At 36.2% G+C, this 20,009-nt stretch overlaps 1 protein-coding gene across 8 annotated transcripts in view; it reads left to right on the top strand.

Moving 5' to 3' along the window:
• Nucleotides 1–20,009, top strand: part of NFIB (nuclear factor I B) — a 228,990-nt gene that overhangs the window by 175,283 nt on the left and 33,698 nt on the right. For all 8 annotated transcript variants that reach the window (XM_073880803.1, XM_073880802.1, XM_073880801.1 and 5 more), the window contains one exon: nucleotides 17,292–17,426. In XM_073880803.1, coding sequence (XP_073736904.1) covers nucleotides 17,292–17,426 — 135 coding nt within the window. The remainder of the gene's footprint in view (nucleotides 1–17,291; nucleotides 17,427–20,009) is intronic.

Below are 20,009 nucleotides of genomic sequence, written 5' to 3'. Positions count from 1 at the left end.
ATTTTATTAAGAGTAAGGAAGAATGATCCATTCTCAAGTGTGCTTAAAAAAAAACTCTGTCACTTTAATTCTGAAGACCCTGAAGACTTTGTAATGTGCACAATAAGCTATTGTGGGAAGAAGTCTTGAACTACAATAAAAAAAAATGAGGGCAGTACAGCACTATCTTTATAAATTTGCTAAGCCAGATGCAGTCCTTTTGTTCTTAGAAAATTGCTTTTTTAAAAATTTGCAAAATAAAATGCCCCATGGTTGTTCTTGTCCATCTTCAAATGTTCTTCAGACACATTTGGCTGTCACGAAGGGGGTATTCTAAAGGGCGTATTGAGTACCACTCGATATTTGTAATGGATTTAGTACATGTCTTATACTTGTTTCTCCCACAAAGCCCTGCATTAATTGGTAACCAATAACTACTTATTGGTTAATTAAAATATGCTTGTGTTTATAATTGGCAGAGGTGTTCAAAATGTACCATTAATTATTTTCTGGGAATGCCTTATTCTGGTAGTGTTAACTTTGCATTAAAATCTACTCTTGCCATAGCCCTTAGCAGCACTGATTTTTAAAATAGAAGAATCAAAGATAGCAAAATTATGGACAATATATGGCATTCTACTTTCCCTCATAATCTGGAGCACCAACATAAGCCACTGAGATTTTTCTTCCAACTAGGCCGAAATAAAGGATATAAGATGTCCAATTTAATATACTCACTTTGTTTTAAAAAGCATTTAGGCAAATTTTTAACGCAAAATCTAGGTTCATGTAATGACAAATATTTATGTACCTTTTAGTAGTTTAATGGAAAAAGTATCTTTATTTTAGGGTATTATAAACATAATTAGTTATATTTGTATGTTCGTTTTTTTCCCCCACAACACAGAAAAGTTATGATGTCCTATAAAAGAATTATAATTTTTAGTTTTGCAGAATAGAGACATGAACATTTTAAGACTGAGCATTATGTAATAGTGTTAAACATTTGGTAGGAATCTATATAATTCACTTAACATTTCTCCTGATGTATAGTGAGGAAAATTAAATTTATCAGCATCTAGATTATGTAATACTCATATTTTTATTTGTGTTGTTTTACACATAGAGAAGGGAAGGAAAAAAGAAAACTGGCTACTAACAAAGGGCTATATAGCCACTGTTACATTCCTTTCTTAGATTTTAGAATATTTTTTCCTCTTTAATCTCTTCTATGATTTTCCTAGTCTTAAACTTTCTGACTGCTTCTACCTCTATTGAAAACTTTGGTTTTTTTGGATACGGTGTTTTACCATTTTCAATTTTAATGGTTAAATTAATAGAACCAGATGAGCTAATCAGTGTGCATGCTAACAACTTCCTTTATTCCAGTACCACAGAAAAAATACCATCTGAGACCTTGCGTACCTTAATTCTTTTCCCCCTGAGTCAATTCAGAGACTCAATTCCTAGTTGATGTATTTTTCTTGAAATCATTAGAGTGCTTCTTTGTAACTTCTGAAAAAAGAGGAAAAGCAAGAGCTAGGTCTTGGTTTTTCCTCCAACTCCAGTTACTTTCATGGGACTAGATCTTGTTGTACGTTAATGCCTAGGAATTTAACAGACTGACAAATAGTATGCTTGGACATTTGAAACAATGCTTTATCAATATCAGTATCTTCCACTGCTGATTCATCTAAGCCTCATCTAAGGCTCCTGAAACTCTATTTAGTAGACACTTATGATACAGTAAATACATTTGTAATATACAGCTGGGCTTTCTAAGTGGAAAATTTAACAGCTTCACAGTCTGATGAGTATTTAAACGACTTGTAATCTTAGTTTTATAAAATGTAAATTCAAAAAGACTTGTATGCAGTAAAATGTTATTAATTCCTACACGTTTAGGATTTGGGGTAATTGGACTCAATTAACATTTATCAAATGCCTATTATTTGCCAGGAAGTTTTCTAGGCACTGGGCACATAAATATGAATAAATTAAATTTCTAGGCCTTGACCTGCTGAGCAGAAAAATAATTTTTTACTATTTATGAAAAAAGGTTCTTCACAGAGAATAAATCATGTAAGCCAGACGAGGAGGGGACTGTCTCCATGCCTCAGAACTAGCTTACCTTTAAGCACTATGAGAAGTAAATCTTTACGCGAAAGTCAGTGAATTGGTATGTTAGCACAAACTAGCACTACTTAGTGGATATTGGTATGTAATTACAATTTTAAGCGTAGTTTAAAAATGCATACTGGACTCTCAAGCAATATTTGAGTCATCATGTTCTGGTTGCTGTGAGTACTAGGAAATAACACTGACACTAATTTTAAAAAATTTTTAGAGTTCTGTCACATAAATAAGTCTCTTCAGTTAGTCTTCTGAAATTTTAATAGATTTCTGAGCCCTAGAGATTTCTTTCTAATAATTTTTCAAACGTTCTCGTTAGTAATATAGTTTTAGATGTTGTGCTGAATGTTAGTTTGCACTTTACAGAGTTCTAGGAGGATATAGTGTTAAATAGCCAATGAATTAAACCAAAAATCTCCAGGGAACACAGGCTGGAGAATAATAATGCCAGCCCAGCATCATGAGTTCAACCAGGCATAGGAAATAGAGTGATAGAACCAGAATCAGAGACCAGCATTTCTTAGTGTGAATTTAAGGAATGTTAATAAGCACGCTAGATACAAGAACATTCAACTGGGTTTGGAAAATTCTATCTGAACAAAAATGTAAACTTTTTTCATTCATGATTGAATTTGTGGAATGTTTAATGTACTGCTGGGCGCCATCAATGTGACTATCCATGAGTGGATATTGACTGATTTGTGTTTAAGTTTGTGACTTCAGGAACTTTTTTTTTTTTTTTTTTTTTCAAGAATCTATAGGGAAGAAAGTTCTAGGTTCCAACTTTGGAAAACAGTGCTCTAGCCCAAACTATAGTCCGACAAATGACACAATCTCAAAATGTCTGTAGAAATATGGGAGCTGGGTGAATGAGCAGCTTTTACAAATAGTTGAATAACTACTATCTGGGAGTTATTAACATCAAATGAAGTCCTAGAAAATGGCAAGGCAAATGCTTAGTAATCTTCCTGGAAGAATTTTTAAGCCCCCTTTGGGAACCAGAGAGAACACCAACAATTCCTTACATTCTTAAGGTTTGTATCACAAGGATTAAATGTCAAATGTTCAAATATCAAATTTTGAGCCAGACAAAATCAGAGATACAAGTGATTTTGATGAATAAATGTGAAGAAATGGCTTGAATTTAATGTTGAAGCACAGTTTTTAAGGTTTGTGGGTTTTTTTGTTGTTGTTGTTTAGCCTATTATTGAAAATATTAAAAGTGAACAATTTACAGTTCCTGCCAAACTTTCCATGAACCTCTCCATGTATCATGATACCACTGGAGAGCAAACTCCAAGGATGTCTTTGACATGGTGTATTTCATTTTCTTCAGCTACATCACTGTAGTTGAAAAGTCACAACAGGAGCATCCTTCAAACAGAAAGGAAAACAATAAATTATTGGTGAAAGCTTTCATCAGAATTCCTCACATTGCCTACTAATTAACAGAAGCTTTCATTCCTTTCATGCATTTTAACCAGGAAGAGCATTTTGGATGGGGCAAACCTGGGTCCATGTTAGAAGGACCAAGACTACTTAGGAGGGGAAAGTTACACTCCTATTTCTGTGCTCCGGAGACTTCATGACTTGAAAATGTAGCATTTTGCAGAAAAACCACAATGGATAATTAGTTTGAAAAAAATAACAGCTTGCTATTTAATGCTGGGTCTCCAGATTGATAGAACACAGCCTAAAATAGGAAAGTGGAAGACCCATAGGAGACAATGTACTTCAGTATAAAAGCATGCCACGCAAAGTTTCTTGGAGTGGTAAAAGATTTTATTTCAAATGCTTTTACCCATTGATGTCATGTTTAAAATTTATTTTGAAGTAGGTTAGAAAGCCAGTTTCTTTTGAGTGACTACATGACAAATATCTCACACAGTAGGAGATTGATTTTTCAGAGATAGAACACAGATTATTAGAACATTTAGCAGGATGTGGTTCAGGTTCCTTATTTTATACAGCTAAGCAATCTGAGGATCAGTGAGGGGCTCTCTTGTCCAAAGTGTCCGGATAATGAATAGCAGAGCTGAGGTCTTCTTTTTTAAAGGCTGATTTTTCTCCCCCCGTTATCCTGCAACCCATCTAGAGAAGATATAAACTTACCTATTTAGGGAGAAATGGAGAAATAGGAAAATTTGAATGCTGCTTAACATGTTCTGGCAGATGGACAATTTTTCCATGGAGTTTCATGAGTCTGTTAGATCTTGTGGAACTTAAAATGGGAGTGTAGAGGTGATTTTGTGAGTTTTCAGGGTTCTGGAAGAATTGTCAAAACAAAATTTTGAGATAGTAAAATGTATATCTGCTTTTTAAAAAAAATCTCTTAATTTTAGTGTCATGATTAGAAGTTTTGAAACTAAAAAAAAATTGAAGCTATGAGTACTTGTGATAGATAATTGTGGAGAAGAGCTTTGGATTGAATGTTTAAGCATAATGTTTTAAAAGCTTTTTTGTTATGGAAAATGTTAAAGCAGAGAGCAAGCATCATAAAGTGAACTTGCATGTGCCCAGCTTTAAACTGTCATCAACATTTTGCCGATCTTATTGCATTTACTGTCTCTCAGTTTTTTGAAGTTTGCTTAAAAGTAAATCCCAGACATTATGTCATTTTACTTATAAATACTTCTAAGTGTTTCTTATAGAAAATGACTTTTATTTTTAACATAACCCCAAGACTATTATCAATGTAACAAACATGACAATAATTCCTTAATACTACCTAATATATATTCCATGTTCAAATTCCCCAGAATATCTCATAGGCTGTTCTGTCTCAGTGAGGATCCCAAATGGTCCATTTACCGTATTTGTATTTTCAGCCTTTTTTTTTAACCTATAATAGTTATAGTAACTATTTTTCTTTATTAACTATTTTTATAGTAACTCCTTTTTGTATGTCATTTATTTGTTGAAGGAACCACAGAAATTCAAAATTTTTGTTCAATGAGTACATATAAATGAGGAAAACCAGATCCCCCTGCCATTTGTGGCTATCATTTATTGAGCACTTACTACCCTTGAGGGCTGGGTCAAGACTTTGTATTTTGCTTTTCAACCCTATTAAAAAAAATTTTTTTATAGTTCATTAAACTAATCACTACAGTGATTAAGAAATTTGACATAAATCACACAGATGATAAGTAGCAGAGGTAGAACGGGAACACTTGTTCATTTAGCTGTAGAACCCATACTATACACACTGCCTTCCAAACAAGTCATTGTGATGTGATTTGCAAACTAGTTACAAAACCTCTTATTATGTTTTTTCCCCCTAATGTATGAAACTTAAATACAGATAAATGCACAATAGTATCAGAAGGGTTCATGGACTCCAGGGATTCATGAGTGCAGTCCTTGGACTGGACTCACGTTAAGAATCTCATTTCCATTTCATACTGACCTGTTGTTAATAAACAGTCTTAAAGTCTTGAGGCGTCTGGCTGGCTCAGTTGATAAAGCATGTGACTCTTGATCTTGGGATCATGAGTTCAAGCCCCACATTGGGCCTACAGCTTACCTTAAAAAAAAAATAGAAATAGGATAAAGATAAATAAATAATCCTAAAGTCTAGAATATCATATATAAATATATGTGATATATAAATATATAAATCATATATGATACATATAAATGTATGTGATATATGATGTATATAAATATGTGATATATGAAAAATATATAATATATAAGTACATATAATAGTTCTGTTTCAATTTTTTGCCTTATGCTTAGAGCACTATAATGGTGACCAGGAAACTCCAGGTACTAGTGTGGCCTTAAACAAACACACTTAATTTCAGTAAATTTTGAATTTTCTCACCTGTAAAATAGCAGAGTTGAATACTAAGGTCCCTTCGTGTCCAAAATTCTAGATTTTAAATTAACTGAATCAAAGAGTTTTTAGGTCTTTAGCTACTTGAGTCTTTAAGCTTTCATTAACATGGCTCTTTTTGAAAATTCAGAAAGTTTTCCAATTCCTAATTTTTTTTTAAATGTTTATTTTCAGTACTCTCTTTGGATAACACAATAATTGGGCTGTTTATGTCCTTGGAGGCACCATATGTTTTGCCTTATAGCTGAGGAATGTGCAGCTCTTCAAAATACATGTCCTGTCCTGCGCCATCGTGGTACAACAAATGATTGATAGAGATTGAGTTATTATAACAGAACCTTGTTATGGGATCAGTGTCTCCTACTTTGAAAATAAATGACTCAGCCAGACGGCAACATTTATTTTCTCTAAATGACTAGGGATGTAGCAATAGGAGACCATTATCCTGTGACAATATTCTGTTTCATTGACATTATCTCACAAATGTAATTGGTCCATTACTAAATAGAGGTTTTGTTACTGATCAATTTCACGTGATTTCTAAAACCATTAGGATAATAAATATGCCATCATAGTAATTTCATTGACAGAATGTTCTTTTTTTCTTCATTTACATTTGTTAGAGGAAAAATATAGATTTAGGTTGAACTTAAACACTACAATTTATACCAGTTTTGACTACTTTTCCATTAAGAGAAATAGAATATTGTGCCGAGTAATCATATTTGCATTGAGCTGCTGAACTAACGACCTTAACATTTTCGTGATTTTTTTCTCTACCACACTAAACCACATCAAATCATAATTGTTCCTAAGCAATTAGTTTACTACCTCAGTGTAATGATTTTATTTGAAATAAGTTCCAGATCATTTCTAGGACTTTCCTGTAAATCCACTAAAGTAACACATCAGTTAAGTCAACCCTAACCATTACCAGCATGGATAATAACAGCATTTAGTAACAACAGAAACCTTGAGATGTCTTGTAACATAAATGTTTCTAAATGCATGGCTTTTCCCCAAATGTTCTCCTCTAAAATCTCATCTGTAATCTTGTTAAATTAGAATTCTTCCAGTATCTTTCTGACTTTTACAGTTAAGGTTACGGTATTGATTTTATTTTATAGTCCATGGCTCTCAGATGCTTAACACTAATAAGCCTCTATAGCCAAGAGGTTTTCCCCAGAGGCATGGTGAATAGCAGCTATTTACCTATGGCAATACCTAATAAGGGACTAAAATATACTCCAAATCCTGCATAATTGTGTGGTGTTTTTCCTCCTTTCAAATGAGGTTTTCTTACATTAGTCAAGACACTTCGTCATTGTCTGTCTGTTAAAATGAAATTGCTTAATGGACAAAAGCATTTTGAAGTATTTTTTAAAAAGCAGTTTTGATTTAGTCAGTATTTATTCTTTTAGCACTGTTCTTCATTATTCAAAGGGTTTTTTTTTTCTTCTTTTTTTAATGTCTCAGGAAGGTGTTTGTGAGCTTCAAAGGGGTTTGAGCTTTAACTTTGTATTGGGTGTAGGTGTAGCCTGGAGACTTTTTTTTTTTTAATAGAGATGTGATATAGACGTGTAGTAACGCGCAACTTACTCCGCTTGGATTGAAATATACAATAGAGAGAGCCTTAAACTATCACAAATGTTTTAAATTGCTGAAGAATACAGTCATATGCACAAGTGTAGTTAAGATTAAATAACTCAATGATTAAAGTAAGAATTTTCATTTATTTAACATGAAAGCTACCATATTTTCTCCTTTAAAAAAAGAATTGATTTCATTTAAAAAAAAAAGATTGAAAAATTTAATTGAAGATGCTATCTTATCTCCTCTTAACGTAGCTTGCCGTTTTTCAGAGTTATTTTAGAGTGTGATAAATGTAAATATCTATATATGGAGATACTTTCCTAACATGGCAGCTAATTATTTTTTTGAATCATCTGGCATCATGATGAAACTACTGTAGTGGGATTAAGTCCATATGTCTTGTCATAACATTCAGAGCTTTTTGTTAACTTGGAGTGTGTGGGAAGGACTTATTCACATTTGCCACACAATCGTAAAGTTTTACATCTAGAAGAGTCTTTAGAAACAGATATTCAGATATTCTCTATTCTTCACTTGTATTCTCAAAAATAACACTGTTTTGCCTTTAGCCAACTAAATAGCAAATGTTACATTTAAGCATTTCATTGTATATTTTTGCAATATCCATTACCTAAGACCAATAAGGCATTTCCTTACTTTAAGAAGGAAATAACTAAGAGGCGCCTGGGTGGCTCAGTCGGTTAAGTGTCTGCCTTCGGCTCAGGTCATGATCCCAGGGTGCTGGGATTGAGCCCCATATTGGGCTCCCCGCTCAGCGAGAAGTCTGATTCTCCTCTCTCTCTGCCCCTCTCCCCGCTCGTGCTCTTTCTCTCTCTCTCAAATAAATAAATAAAAATCTTAAAAAAAAAAATAGAAGAGGAAGGAAATAACAAGTAACATAACACGATCCAACACTGTCCCCCCATTTATAATACTCTGTGGAGCACAGGTAGTATTTCCCCCAAATATATATTTTACCTTTTTTTTTTTAATTGTAACAGTAAAATTACTTATGGGAGTTTTGGAAAAACAAACTGTCAAATATACAAAGAAAATAAAAATCACCTATGATCCTACTACATAGATTTTTATAATATAACGGCATTTTACCATGTCATTGAATTTCCGCTTTATGATGGCTGCATAATATGCCACCCTTTGCCTAAACTACACACTTTTAAATGTCTACTTTGCTTATGGATGTGTAAGTAGTTGGCAAGGTTTTATATACTCAAGACACAGTCGTCATCACCATATGGGGATCCTTGTGCTTAAGCCTGAGTATTGTGTTCCTGTCTAGTTCTACTCCCTGTCCCCAAACTTAGCATACTGCCTGCACCATGTCACCAAGCAGACAGTCAATGAAATTATGTTAAAGGAATAAATACATGCCTACTGTAGAATTACTGAGTTAAACATTGTCCATTTGTAAGGCTATTGACAGATTATTGGTACAGAATCTAGGAGGGTCTCATGAATTTGCATTCCCACTAGCGGTGCCTGGGTGGTTTAACTCCACTGTCATATCCATAATATTTAAATGTAACACAGGGCTCTAGAAGAAATATCTATCTATCTATCATCTATCTATCTATCTATCTATCTATCTATCTATCTATCTATCTGTCTGTTTTTAAGGAGGCTCCACGCCCAGTGTGGAGCCCAATGCAGGGCTTGAACTCATGACCCTGAGATCAAGACCTGAGCTGAGATGAAGAGTCAAGATGTTTAACCGACTGAGCCACCCAAATTCCCCTCTATAAGCAATTTTTAAACATCTCTGCTGAAATAAAGAACAGTGTCTCCATGGCTTTTTGACTCTACCCAAGCACCTCTTTTTTGTCATTTATATTTCATTGAAACCATTGTGCATCACATCACATTCTCCTCCCATGAGCCAGGATAACTCTTTCTTATCGTGGAAAAAAAAAATGGGGACATGGAGATGGTACCTCCCACGGGGATGGTATAAAGCTTTCAAGGTAAAGGTATAGCCCACAGGCTCTGTGTCCTTTCTTCCGCTCCAGGATACATCCCCTCAAGCCACGTCCCAGCTGGCTCTCCTTTATCTGTAGGTAGAACTTGTTGTTTTTTTTTTTTTAAGATTATTTATTTATTTATTTATTTGAGAGAGAGAGAATGAGAGATAGAGAGCTCGAGAGGGAAGAGGGTCAGAGGGAGAAGCAGACTCCCCGCTGAGCAGGGATCCCGATGTGGGACTCGATCCCGGGACTCCAGGATCATGACCTGAGCCGAAGGCAGTCGCTCAACCAACTGAGCCGCCCAGGCGCCCTGTAGGTAGAACTTGTTAAGGCAAGGATCTCCTTGGTTCTCCACAGGGAAACAAGAGAAATAAGTACTTCAGGGCTTTGGGCTGGAATCTCCTAGGCTTGATAATTGCAGTATTTTACATAACGTTTATAGGATTATAAATAACCTCTGAACTTCCCTCTCCTCTTCCTGATTTTACCCCCAGGCAAAAACAGAGGAAGAGAATCCTTGGTCTCGGGGAGCATTCAGTTGGCAGATCCCTGTTCCTTGCCTTCTCCTTGTCCTCTGGGCACAGGGCCCAAGCCGTTTCCTTCTCTCAGGACTGACTCGGGATTTATGGTCTGATGTGAAAGTATCAGATTTCCAGCTCCTGAACTGGTCCCACACCCTAGATGTGGTAGCCTCTCATTTATTACAAACAGCGTTATTATTTTATGCAACTAGCTTGTTCCTTTCTCGTGTTGTCTTCTAGCTGCCACCCCAGCATTTTAATGGACAGCAGAGATTCCCATTTAGCTGAAGTTCGGTTTTCACCCCCAGTGTTTTGTGTTGCTTGACAGAGTTTCAGCGGAGTGGTGGGATGTGTTGACCACCTTTGCCTCATCCAGCAGTGGATTTGGTCTCCCTCTCTGAGGAGATTTCCTGTGTCCAGAGTTTTAGTAAATTTCTAAAACTCTAGAAAAAAAATCTATGAAAAAAGTCTGTTAAAAAAAAAAAAAAAGGAAGCCTAGAAAGCTATGAGAGGTCTTACCTGGGTAAGACTTGTCAATATAACATAATCTTGTCAAATCTTAGTCACGGGACTATCGAAACTGTTACCACATATGCACTTCTTTGGTCTCTGTCCTGCTCATCACAAAAGGTCAAGGGTAACAGAAGCTTCCCTGTTGCTGTTTTCATTGCACCTTGAGTTTTCTTCTGCAAAAAAAAAAAAAAAAAGAATCCTGTAACATCTGCTCAGCAGCTTGATAATGTAAAAAATAAAGAAGGCATTTTTAACAATGATGATGGCTTTTTAAACACTTCATAATAAAACATACCTTAACCTTAAATATTGGAAACCAAGAGAAGCCAGCAAATGATAACTTGCACCTTGAGGATTAATTTGGACTTGTATACAAGCATGGTGTATAAATAAGAAAGACAATTTATGAATATGGAAAGGATTGGACGGTTAAAATATTTTGAGAGAATTTGCTTCTTTGTTAGCTAGATAGACATATGTTTTTCTAAATTATAGGAATGGCACAGTTAATATATTTTAATTTAGTGTTGTACCGTGCTGAAATTAATAGCTTCCAGAAATTCAAGAACTCTTGTGTGTTCTTACATAATTGATTCAAAATAAAATAGTTGTAAACCATAAGTGTCATTGTAGGGAAGAAGAATAGACATTTTGTTTTTTAAAGAAAATTATGTGTTTTCTATGTAGGTGATAGAAGTTTGATTTGTAACCTCAGTCTACTCAAGCATATTGGAAAAGCTAACATATTGCTCTACTCTATGTGAAAAAGGAGCAGGTGACCCAGACAGGCAGGTGTTAAGGTGGCTGTTTGAGCTTGCCCTAGATCACTAGTCGACTTTAGTGAAGTTCTACTAACAGGTGGCTAACTGATTGGAGTGCCATGTGACATTTATCCCGGGAGCGACTTGGATGACAGGCTGCTACAGACTGAGGAAGGGGTCTTTGCTTTGATGAAGAAATTGCCAAAACTCATGTCTCATTAGTGTTTCCTAAGGTTCTTTGGAAGTGAACAACAGTTTAATTAAGGGCTGACGTAAACACGTTTCTGCACACTTTCCCTGCAGCATTTTATCACATTAGAATTGATCAAAATTGTTGCCTTGGGCTGACTTGAACAGATATACATCTGGAGCGCCATTTGTGCAAGCTGCTGATGAGTCGAGTGCATACGCTGTGTTTCACAGCAACGTTCTTCCTTTGTAGATGAAATTACCTTGTTGGGAGATGAGTTGATCTAACTCTTTATTTGCTCAAGGCTTTATCTCTTTGAAGTGATGCTGTGAAATGAATGACACATCAGGGCTTAGGATGTATGTATGTCCCAGTGCCAAAAAAATTATACTATGGCTAGTAAAAATTATGGGATGACTTGATTTTGCAAAATACTTGTTTAAAGCTATGCTTGGATCTAAATGAACCAACTTATATAAGTTGAACTTTTTCCTACATAGTAATCTTTTATTATGTATTTAACTTCACAATTGGTGACTAAAGCCATAGCTAATTGTCCAATTATAAATCTAAACATGGGTATAGACAATGAAGAAGAGCACCATCAGTGTGAACCTTCCTTTGTTTTTTTAAACTAGCCTCGCTGACTTCTGTCATGAAGAAGAATCTTCTCTACAATCCAATGTCACGATTGCAATTAATGAAGTTTTGTATTTGTGTTTGTAATATCCGTCCTCTCTGCTGAGCTGTAAGCATCACTAAGTCAGGGAGCAGGTGGTCTTATTTAACATCTTGAACTTGAGGTCTTGCCGTAGCTTCTCACACTTACTAGAAACTTAGTGACTGATTTTGTTTTCACTTTTTGCTTTACATTCAGTTACTTCTCATCTGGTGGTCTCTGTTCATGCAACCACGCATTTTACGATATACTGACTGGTTATTTTATTCATCTTATATCCCAGTTATCGGTTCACCATCTAGCTGCTTTCACATGCAAGAGATTCTGAGATAAACTGCCTAGACAGCATCTGTTCTACCTCTTCTACTGTGTTTCGGTGCAAGATTTTTAAAAATTCTCTTCCTGAGCATGTTCTTCCAGCCTCCATATGTCTTTGCATCTTTAATAAAATTATCTTCTGTAGGAGATAAGCCATCAGTCAGCTCAAACACACACACACACACACACACACACACACACTCACTCACTCACTTACTCTATGGATAGAACAAGTACAAAATAATAATTAAAAAAAAATCCGTCAGATAATATCAGACACAAACACAAGATCATTAAGGAAATCTAAACCTCCACAGTCCCAGGAGGGAATGCTTAAAGAGAAAATAAATCAAGTTGGTTCAGTGGATAAAATACTGTTCCATAGCTGGAATAAGAGGGTAGAAAGACATCATTTTCTAGCCCAAGGGAATGTCATCTGCAAAGAAAGAGTTAGAAGCACATTCCTCCTGGTTCCCTCCTCCTCCAAGAGGCCATAAGTAAATGAATTTAGCTAAAGCTTCAATAAAATGGAACGATAAGGAAAAGAAAATTGTGATACCATCACAGATCTTAATGTGAGGAAGATATTGTCTGAAAGAGAGGATTTCCTTCCTCCTCCTTCCTTCCTCCTGGGAGGAGACTAGACAGGAAATTTTTGATTTAACCAGGTACAAGCGAAAAGCATTGAGTGGAAGCTACAAGATACAGAAAAAAAATAGAGAGCTTTTGGAAAGCATTTCCCTCCTGAGATCAATTCATTTATAAATTGTTACTTTCCAAATCAAATTTAAATGTCTTTGTCTGATGGCAAGCCCTCACTGACTTTGCTTCTTTCTCATGGACCCCCAGCTACTCCTGCCTCCTTCCCACCCCTAGAAACACGGGCTAATCTTTTCTTATCATCTTGCTTCTCTCGCCAACTTCTTTATTTCATGTATTATTCAACATGTGCATTATTATGTTTGTATTATTATTCAACTTGTTATATATTTATATATTATTCAGCTTTATTATTATTCGACTTATTTTCAACTTAATCTTTTTATGTATTATTCTTCCGGCTTGAGGGACAATACACTGTGAAAAGCGTGACATTTGGTTTTTTCCACAGAAAGGTCACTTAAAACCATCTCTCCTATATATTCATTCCTCAAACATTTTTTTTTTATTTCTGTAGCATAGAAGTGCATTAAAAATAGAAACAGTATCATTTTTCAGTTTGGCATGAGGTCTACTAGACTGCAGACATTCAAAATAAAATTAAAATCAAAACAATACGAGTTTGATTCATGATTAAAATGTAATAGCCAGAAACTCTACCCTTCCTCCTCCTAGATAATTGACATTTTATTTTTATTCTTTCTCCGTTGCAGTGAGTTTTTTTGTTCCTGTGACCATGGTGGGGAGGGGGTCACTTTGCGTCCCCTGCACACTTAGCATATGCCTTGCACAGGCTGGGTATATCTTCACTGGCTGTTGGGCTCAAAAATAATTTCATCTAGTGGGAAGACAATGGCGGTCAAGTCCACTTTCTGCACTATCATTCTTTATCTGTTCCTAAAGAAGTAGTTTCAGTATGGAGGGTGGATTCTTATTTTTACTGTTATAAGTTCACTTGACTGTTTGAGAAGACAATTTGTGGTCCCTTTTACAACTTGAAGAGTGAATTATAATTTGTTTCTGCTGTGTTGGCCTCATGTAATTCCTTTGTGTGTTCTGAACAACGAAGGTACCATTATTATTTGGTGCATGCCTAACGAGAACCCAAATAATAAATGGACCTGTAATAATTACCCAGGAAAGCCAAGTGCATTATTTTGAGTAAGAAAATGCAAAGGCTTCATTTCTCAAAAATGATGTCATCACCCATTTTGTTGAACTTCTGGACAAACACCCTTGATTTATGTGCTCTTTGCAGAAAGTGACTCAGGTGAATCCCTCTACGTTTAATGAAAATTTGGAAGCAGTTACAGTATTTGCAATAGCCTTGATGGAACATCCCCAGAAATGACAGAACTAGAATACCATTATTCTGCTTCCCAAGCTCTGGTCATATTTCACTGTTTTTCAGTCATGTACAGTAAATGCTCTATTACTCATACAGGGAGTCTTTTTTTTTTTAAGATTTATTTATTTATTTGACAGAGAAAGAGAGCATGTAAGCGGGGGGAGGGGCAGAGGGCGAAGATCCCCAAGCAGACTCCCCACTGAGCATGGAGCCCAACGAAGGGACTTGATCTCATGACCCTGAGATCATGACCTTACCTGAAACCAAGGGTTGGACACTTAACTAGCTGAGCCACCCAGGCGCCCCTCTATATGGAGTCTTCAGAAACTGATTACACTGGTTAATTTTATTTTGAGATCTGTATTTAAGCACAGGTAGAGCATAAGAGTGTCAATAGATTTATTTTTCTTATACTTAATTTTAAGTTAAAAATTTGGAATAGAAACATTACTTTATCTGCAAAGTGAGGGATGGAATAAAGGTTCTTTCCACTCCTAAAGACGTAGATGTCTATGATTAGCTTCTAGCAGGCCAAAACCTATATTTGTAGTATTACCTTTTAAAATCACATAGCTCTTAAGTGAAATTAAGTATTATTTTGACATTTTGAAGGTATCTTAGCTGAAATGAACTTTTTTGGTCTGTTTTTAAATGGTCTCAACATTTTTTCTCCTTTTTTGTAGCAGCATTAATTGCTGTGGTTTCGTTAGCTATTTCCTTTCTTCATTTTTTCTTTTCGAAAAAGATACAAGGAAATCGTTCACCAATGCATCAAAGTTCTGATAGGTTAGTGACAGCCAGCTAGTCAGAAATTATAGCTACAAATACACTTGTCATTTTCTGTAGACTGTGATGTCTAATGTTTTAACAGTAGCATATCCATTCTTTAAGTGCCAGTGTGCTGAAAACACATATTTAATTTTATTGGATGCTTTTACCAGAGCTTATGTAATTTTTCAAATGGTAAATCATAATGATAACTAGTTTCTTATATTAATAGCACCATAAAAATTTTTTTTAAAAACAGCACGTGAGGTCTTTTTCTCTTGTTAAAAAATTAAAAATGAATATTATATATATATATGCATATATATCTAATATGATGAAGTTTTAGGTTTTTAAAAAATAACTTCTTTTTTTTAGAGCTACAAATTGAAATATTCATAAGTGAAATACTGTGCTGTCTGCAATTTGCTTCAAAGTGAAATGGGGGGTGGGGGAGCATAGATGGGGTAAAGGTGAAATAAGGTTGGCTATGAGTTGATAATTGTGGTAGTGTTATCTACCATAGCAATTTTCACACTGTTTTATAATTCCTTTTTAGCACGTGTGTATCCCCTCCCTAGTTTTTAAGTTTTGTAGAGGCTGGGGATGCCTGCGTGGCTCAGTAGGTTAAGCCTCTGCCTTTGCCTCAAGTCATGATCCCAGGGTCCTGGGATCGAGTCCCGCATCGGGCTCCCTGCTCGGTGGCGAGCCTGCTTTTCCCTCTGCCTGCCGCTCCCCCTGCTTGTGTTCTTTCTATCTCTCTGGCAAATAAATAAATAAAATCTTAAAAAAAAAAGTTTTGTAGAGGCTGAAACTTAATCTAGTTCACCATTGTGTCTCCAGCAACTAGTGTAGTGTCTGGCATAAATTCAGCCTTCAAGAAATATTTATGGAAGGATGTATTAATAAATCTGTCTTCTCAAGTGGTCTCCATGATTGCTGTCTCCATTTTGGCTAACTCATGCTCCATGTACTTTCGGGAGGGACGGCCTTAAACTATAAATGTGTGATCATATTTTGCTCATCAATAGCACTCCCCCATCAGGGCAAACATTCAGATATTTACACACATGGCCCCTCATTGTGTGGGTCCTGCCAGCTACTTGCTCCTTCATTCATCTCTGTACTTCACCACTTCACAGACTACTTGTACTACTTGTTTTCTATGCTCCATTCTCCAGAACATTTCCTCTCTCTGGGAGTGTCATCCCCATCCACATTTTAAACATGGCGCCACTGAGGCATCTTCCTTAACCTGGGGAGGCTGAGGTGGTCACTGCCCTTGTGCAGCAAAGCCAGCAAACACCACAACACAACACGCCTGCTTTCAACACGCTTCCTCCCTCTCAACTGTTGACAGCCAATTTCTTCTTATCATTTTCCCCTTCACTGACAGTGAGTATCCCTATAGCAGTTACTTTGTATTTTTCATAACATCCTCACTTTACCTGGCAAATAGAGGAAACCAATAAATATTTGCAGAATGAGCAAATTAAGGAATGTACTTTTTGTTAAACAAGTAATGAGTTTTCCATAGAAGATGTGAAATCAATGATAGACTTACCAGCGTTCCCGAAAGTTGTTTTTCACATTTGCACCAGGTTTTCTTCTGTTTTTTTCCACAGTGTAGTCAGCAGGTCAAAAAGACAAACCCCTGAATCGTATAAATCTAAGAATGAAATGCTGAGGTAAAAACGACCTTGATGTGAACCAAGGCGCCAAGGGAAACATGAGCCTTAGTTTTTCAAAAGTTCAAGATATATTTAGTAGGAGAAATAATTCCGGCGATAATTTTAATAAAGCCTTGGGTTAACTTCAGTGGAGATTGTTTCTGACATATTTCAAATCTCCAACATAACTGGGTCTTTGACCCTCAGTACATATTTTGTAGAAGAGCCCAAGTACAGAAATAATGAAATGTTGGAAAATGAGATCTCTTGTTATATTAACGTGAACTTTATAGCTGAAGAAAGTCGTAAAGTTTGGGTTCTCCCCTCTTCCTTTGCAGATATGTCTTCTCCGACTACTATGAAGAAGCCCGAAAAGCCACTGTTCAGCTCTACATCTCCACAAGATTCTTCCCCAAGATTGAGCACTTTCCCCCAGCACCATCATCCCGGAATACCTGGAGTTGCACACAGTGGTGAGGAGTTTCAAGCACAGAGGAGAAGCGTCCCTCTTATTTGCAGGGCTCACTCGCAGGGATGGAGCAAGAGTTTTACTTAGAGCTGCAGGGGCCATATTCTCTCAGCCAAAAGAGGGAGGGTTGTGATCCAATCAAATATTTTTTTTCTTACCAATATATGAGAAAAGAGTTCCAAAGCATTCACTTAAATAACATTTGTGAATGTATTTTTAATTGCCTTTATTGGAAAGATTACAATCCCAAGAAATTAGAAGATATGGGATACATAGTTATCTTAACTGTAGCTTCAGGATTGGTCCTGACTCTATATATTTGACTAAGGAAAGATGGAATTTCAAGTGTGTTGCTGAGTTTGGAGTATTTCCAGAGGCATTAAGATATACAGACACTGTTTCCAGAGATGTTATTTTCTATACAAAAATCGATACTTAATTACTTATTTAGGAGTGAAATTAATTGAAAAATAAAAGAGGTTCTTTGACAATTTTTTTGGTGCACAAATAAGTGTGGGCTAGTACACTTGATATTATGTCTAATATCTTAATTTACATAAGAAAAGGAATACAGTATTTCACATTTATACTTTAAAGAACAATTAAACTAAATCCCCTTTCAAAAATTAAAAGTGAGATATAATTAATAAACAATACTGTATACTTTCTACCTATTATTCTTGAGCCCTAGAAAGGAGTGTATTGAATTTTTGGTGGAGAAAGTTTTGTATATAAATACGTTTGTAGCAATACTCTTACTACTTTAAATTTAGAGATAGGCAATTTTTTATTCTTCCGACAAAATGAATCTGGTTTTTAAACCTTTACTCAAAGGATATAACTTTAGTTATAAAAAAAGTCTTTAGCTTTGATCTCTAAGTGTATGTTGATACATATCATTGCTATACTTTAAAAATGCATGGCCTTCACTAAGAAAATTATAAAATTAAGAACGGAATATACAAATCAAATGTGGTATAAAATATTTATATTTGTATTGTTTGTACTGCTAGAATAGGTCAAAAAAGTCGGTAACTATTTCACGGATCTGTAATGTTGAATATTTGAGCAAAATTCACTTAGCAGTCAAATCGTCCATGTATTATGACACCTGATTAAAATATTCAGATTTCTGACATTGGGAAAAAATTAAATAGTACACTTTTATATAATGAACCATGGAAACCTAGATAAGCCTTCCACCTTGGTCCTTCACCAGATACTTACTCAATATGTAATGTATTAGGGCCTGTGGTAGGCACCTTGGTCATGAGACACAGTTTCTGTCCTTAAAGAGCTCACGGTCCGGCAGGGAGACAAGGAGACCACATCAGCTAGGCATGAAATCTGAACAGGACTAGACACTTTGAAAAGGATTAGATGCCCAAAAGAGATGTGTTCTTCCCTGAAGTTTAGAGAGTGAGTTCGCCGCAAGAAGGAAGAACAAGGCAGGAGGAAGGTTGTTTCAGACGGAGCGAACGGCCTGTTATCAGGAAAGGTTACTGCAGCAAGGAACTGCCATCTATCCAAGGATCCACAAATATCTCCGTGTGGCCTGGGAAGAGAGAGCGGCCAGACATGAGTCCATGAAGTGAGGCAGGGCGGGTTCCCTACAGCTCTTGAAGACCGTACAAACCTCTGAAGTTGCTGGGCTTTTCTTCTGGAAGCAGTAGGGAGCCATTGAAAGATTTTTAGCAGAGAAGTGACTTGCCTGAGATGGCATTTTACAAAATTCATTCATATGAGACTATAAAGGCTGTATAAGACTGGAGGAAAGGAGAGGAAGGCTTGGCATTAATATAGGCAGGAAATACATGTACGTACATGTATGCATGTGTGAATTCTTTCATAATGAAGGGAAATGTCTTCTGCCTGTATTTTGCTTTTCCTGTTTTCAAGGACTAGAATGACCTTTATTGAGACGAAATAGCCATTTTTACTTTCAGTTTGAAATACTACATTCTACTAGCTTCTCTTGGGCCAGCCACAGCTTCTGTGAGCATAGTACAAGGGAGCCCAGAGCCTGAGCCCTGATTTGATATGTGCCGGTTCCACTGAACAAAGATCTCTTCCAAAACCACCGGGGCCACACTGATCTCAAGCCCAGGGGGACCAAGATGGAGCGGCGTATATATTCTTCAAGGGTTTGTGTACAGATGCAGGCAAAGACCATGGTTACATGGTCTTCATTTAGCTGAGATTAAGAGCACTTCAACACCAAGTTAAAAAGATGCCAGACTTAACTTAGGTGTTTGCATCTCCTTAAATTATACTTTCTCAAATGTGTATATTTCTTCAACAAAGTCGTATGTCAAAAAGGAGTTTCGTTTGAAGAAATATGTAATTGTTCTCTGAAATGCATCCCTTTGACGGAGGAGGCACACACTTCAGTGTGTGGAAAGATCACGCGAGGCACTTGTTTAAACTGTACTTTCTGGTGCCTTACCCCTGGGGGGAGTCAAGACCCAGTAGTCTGTGTTTAGGCCCAGGAATCTGCATTGTAACAACGATCCAGAGGATCCCGAGTGACCCGGACATTCAGGAAACAAAGTTGTGACCGTAAAATGGAATTTATGATTCTTCCCTG

The sequence above is a fragment of the Callorhinus ursinus genome, unplaced genomic scaffold (assembly GCF_003265705.2).
Source record: "Callorhinus ursinus isolate GAN/ISIS: 27379988/994484 unplaced genomic scaffold, GSC_fseal_2.0 scaffold39, whole genome shotgun sequence".
In the NCBI taxonomy this organism is placed as follows: Eukaryota; Metazoa; Chordata; class Mammalia; order Carnivora; family Otariidae; genus Callorhinus; species Callorhinus ursinus.
Note: the sequence above shows the minus strand (reverse complement) of the source record. Positions and strands in the feature narration are given on the sequence as shown.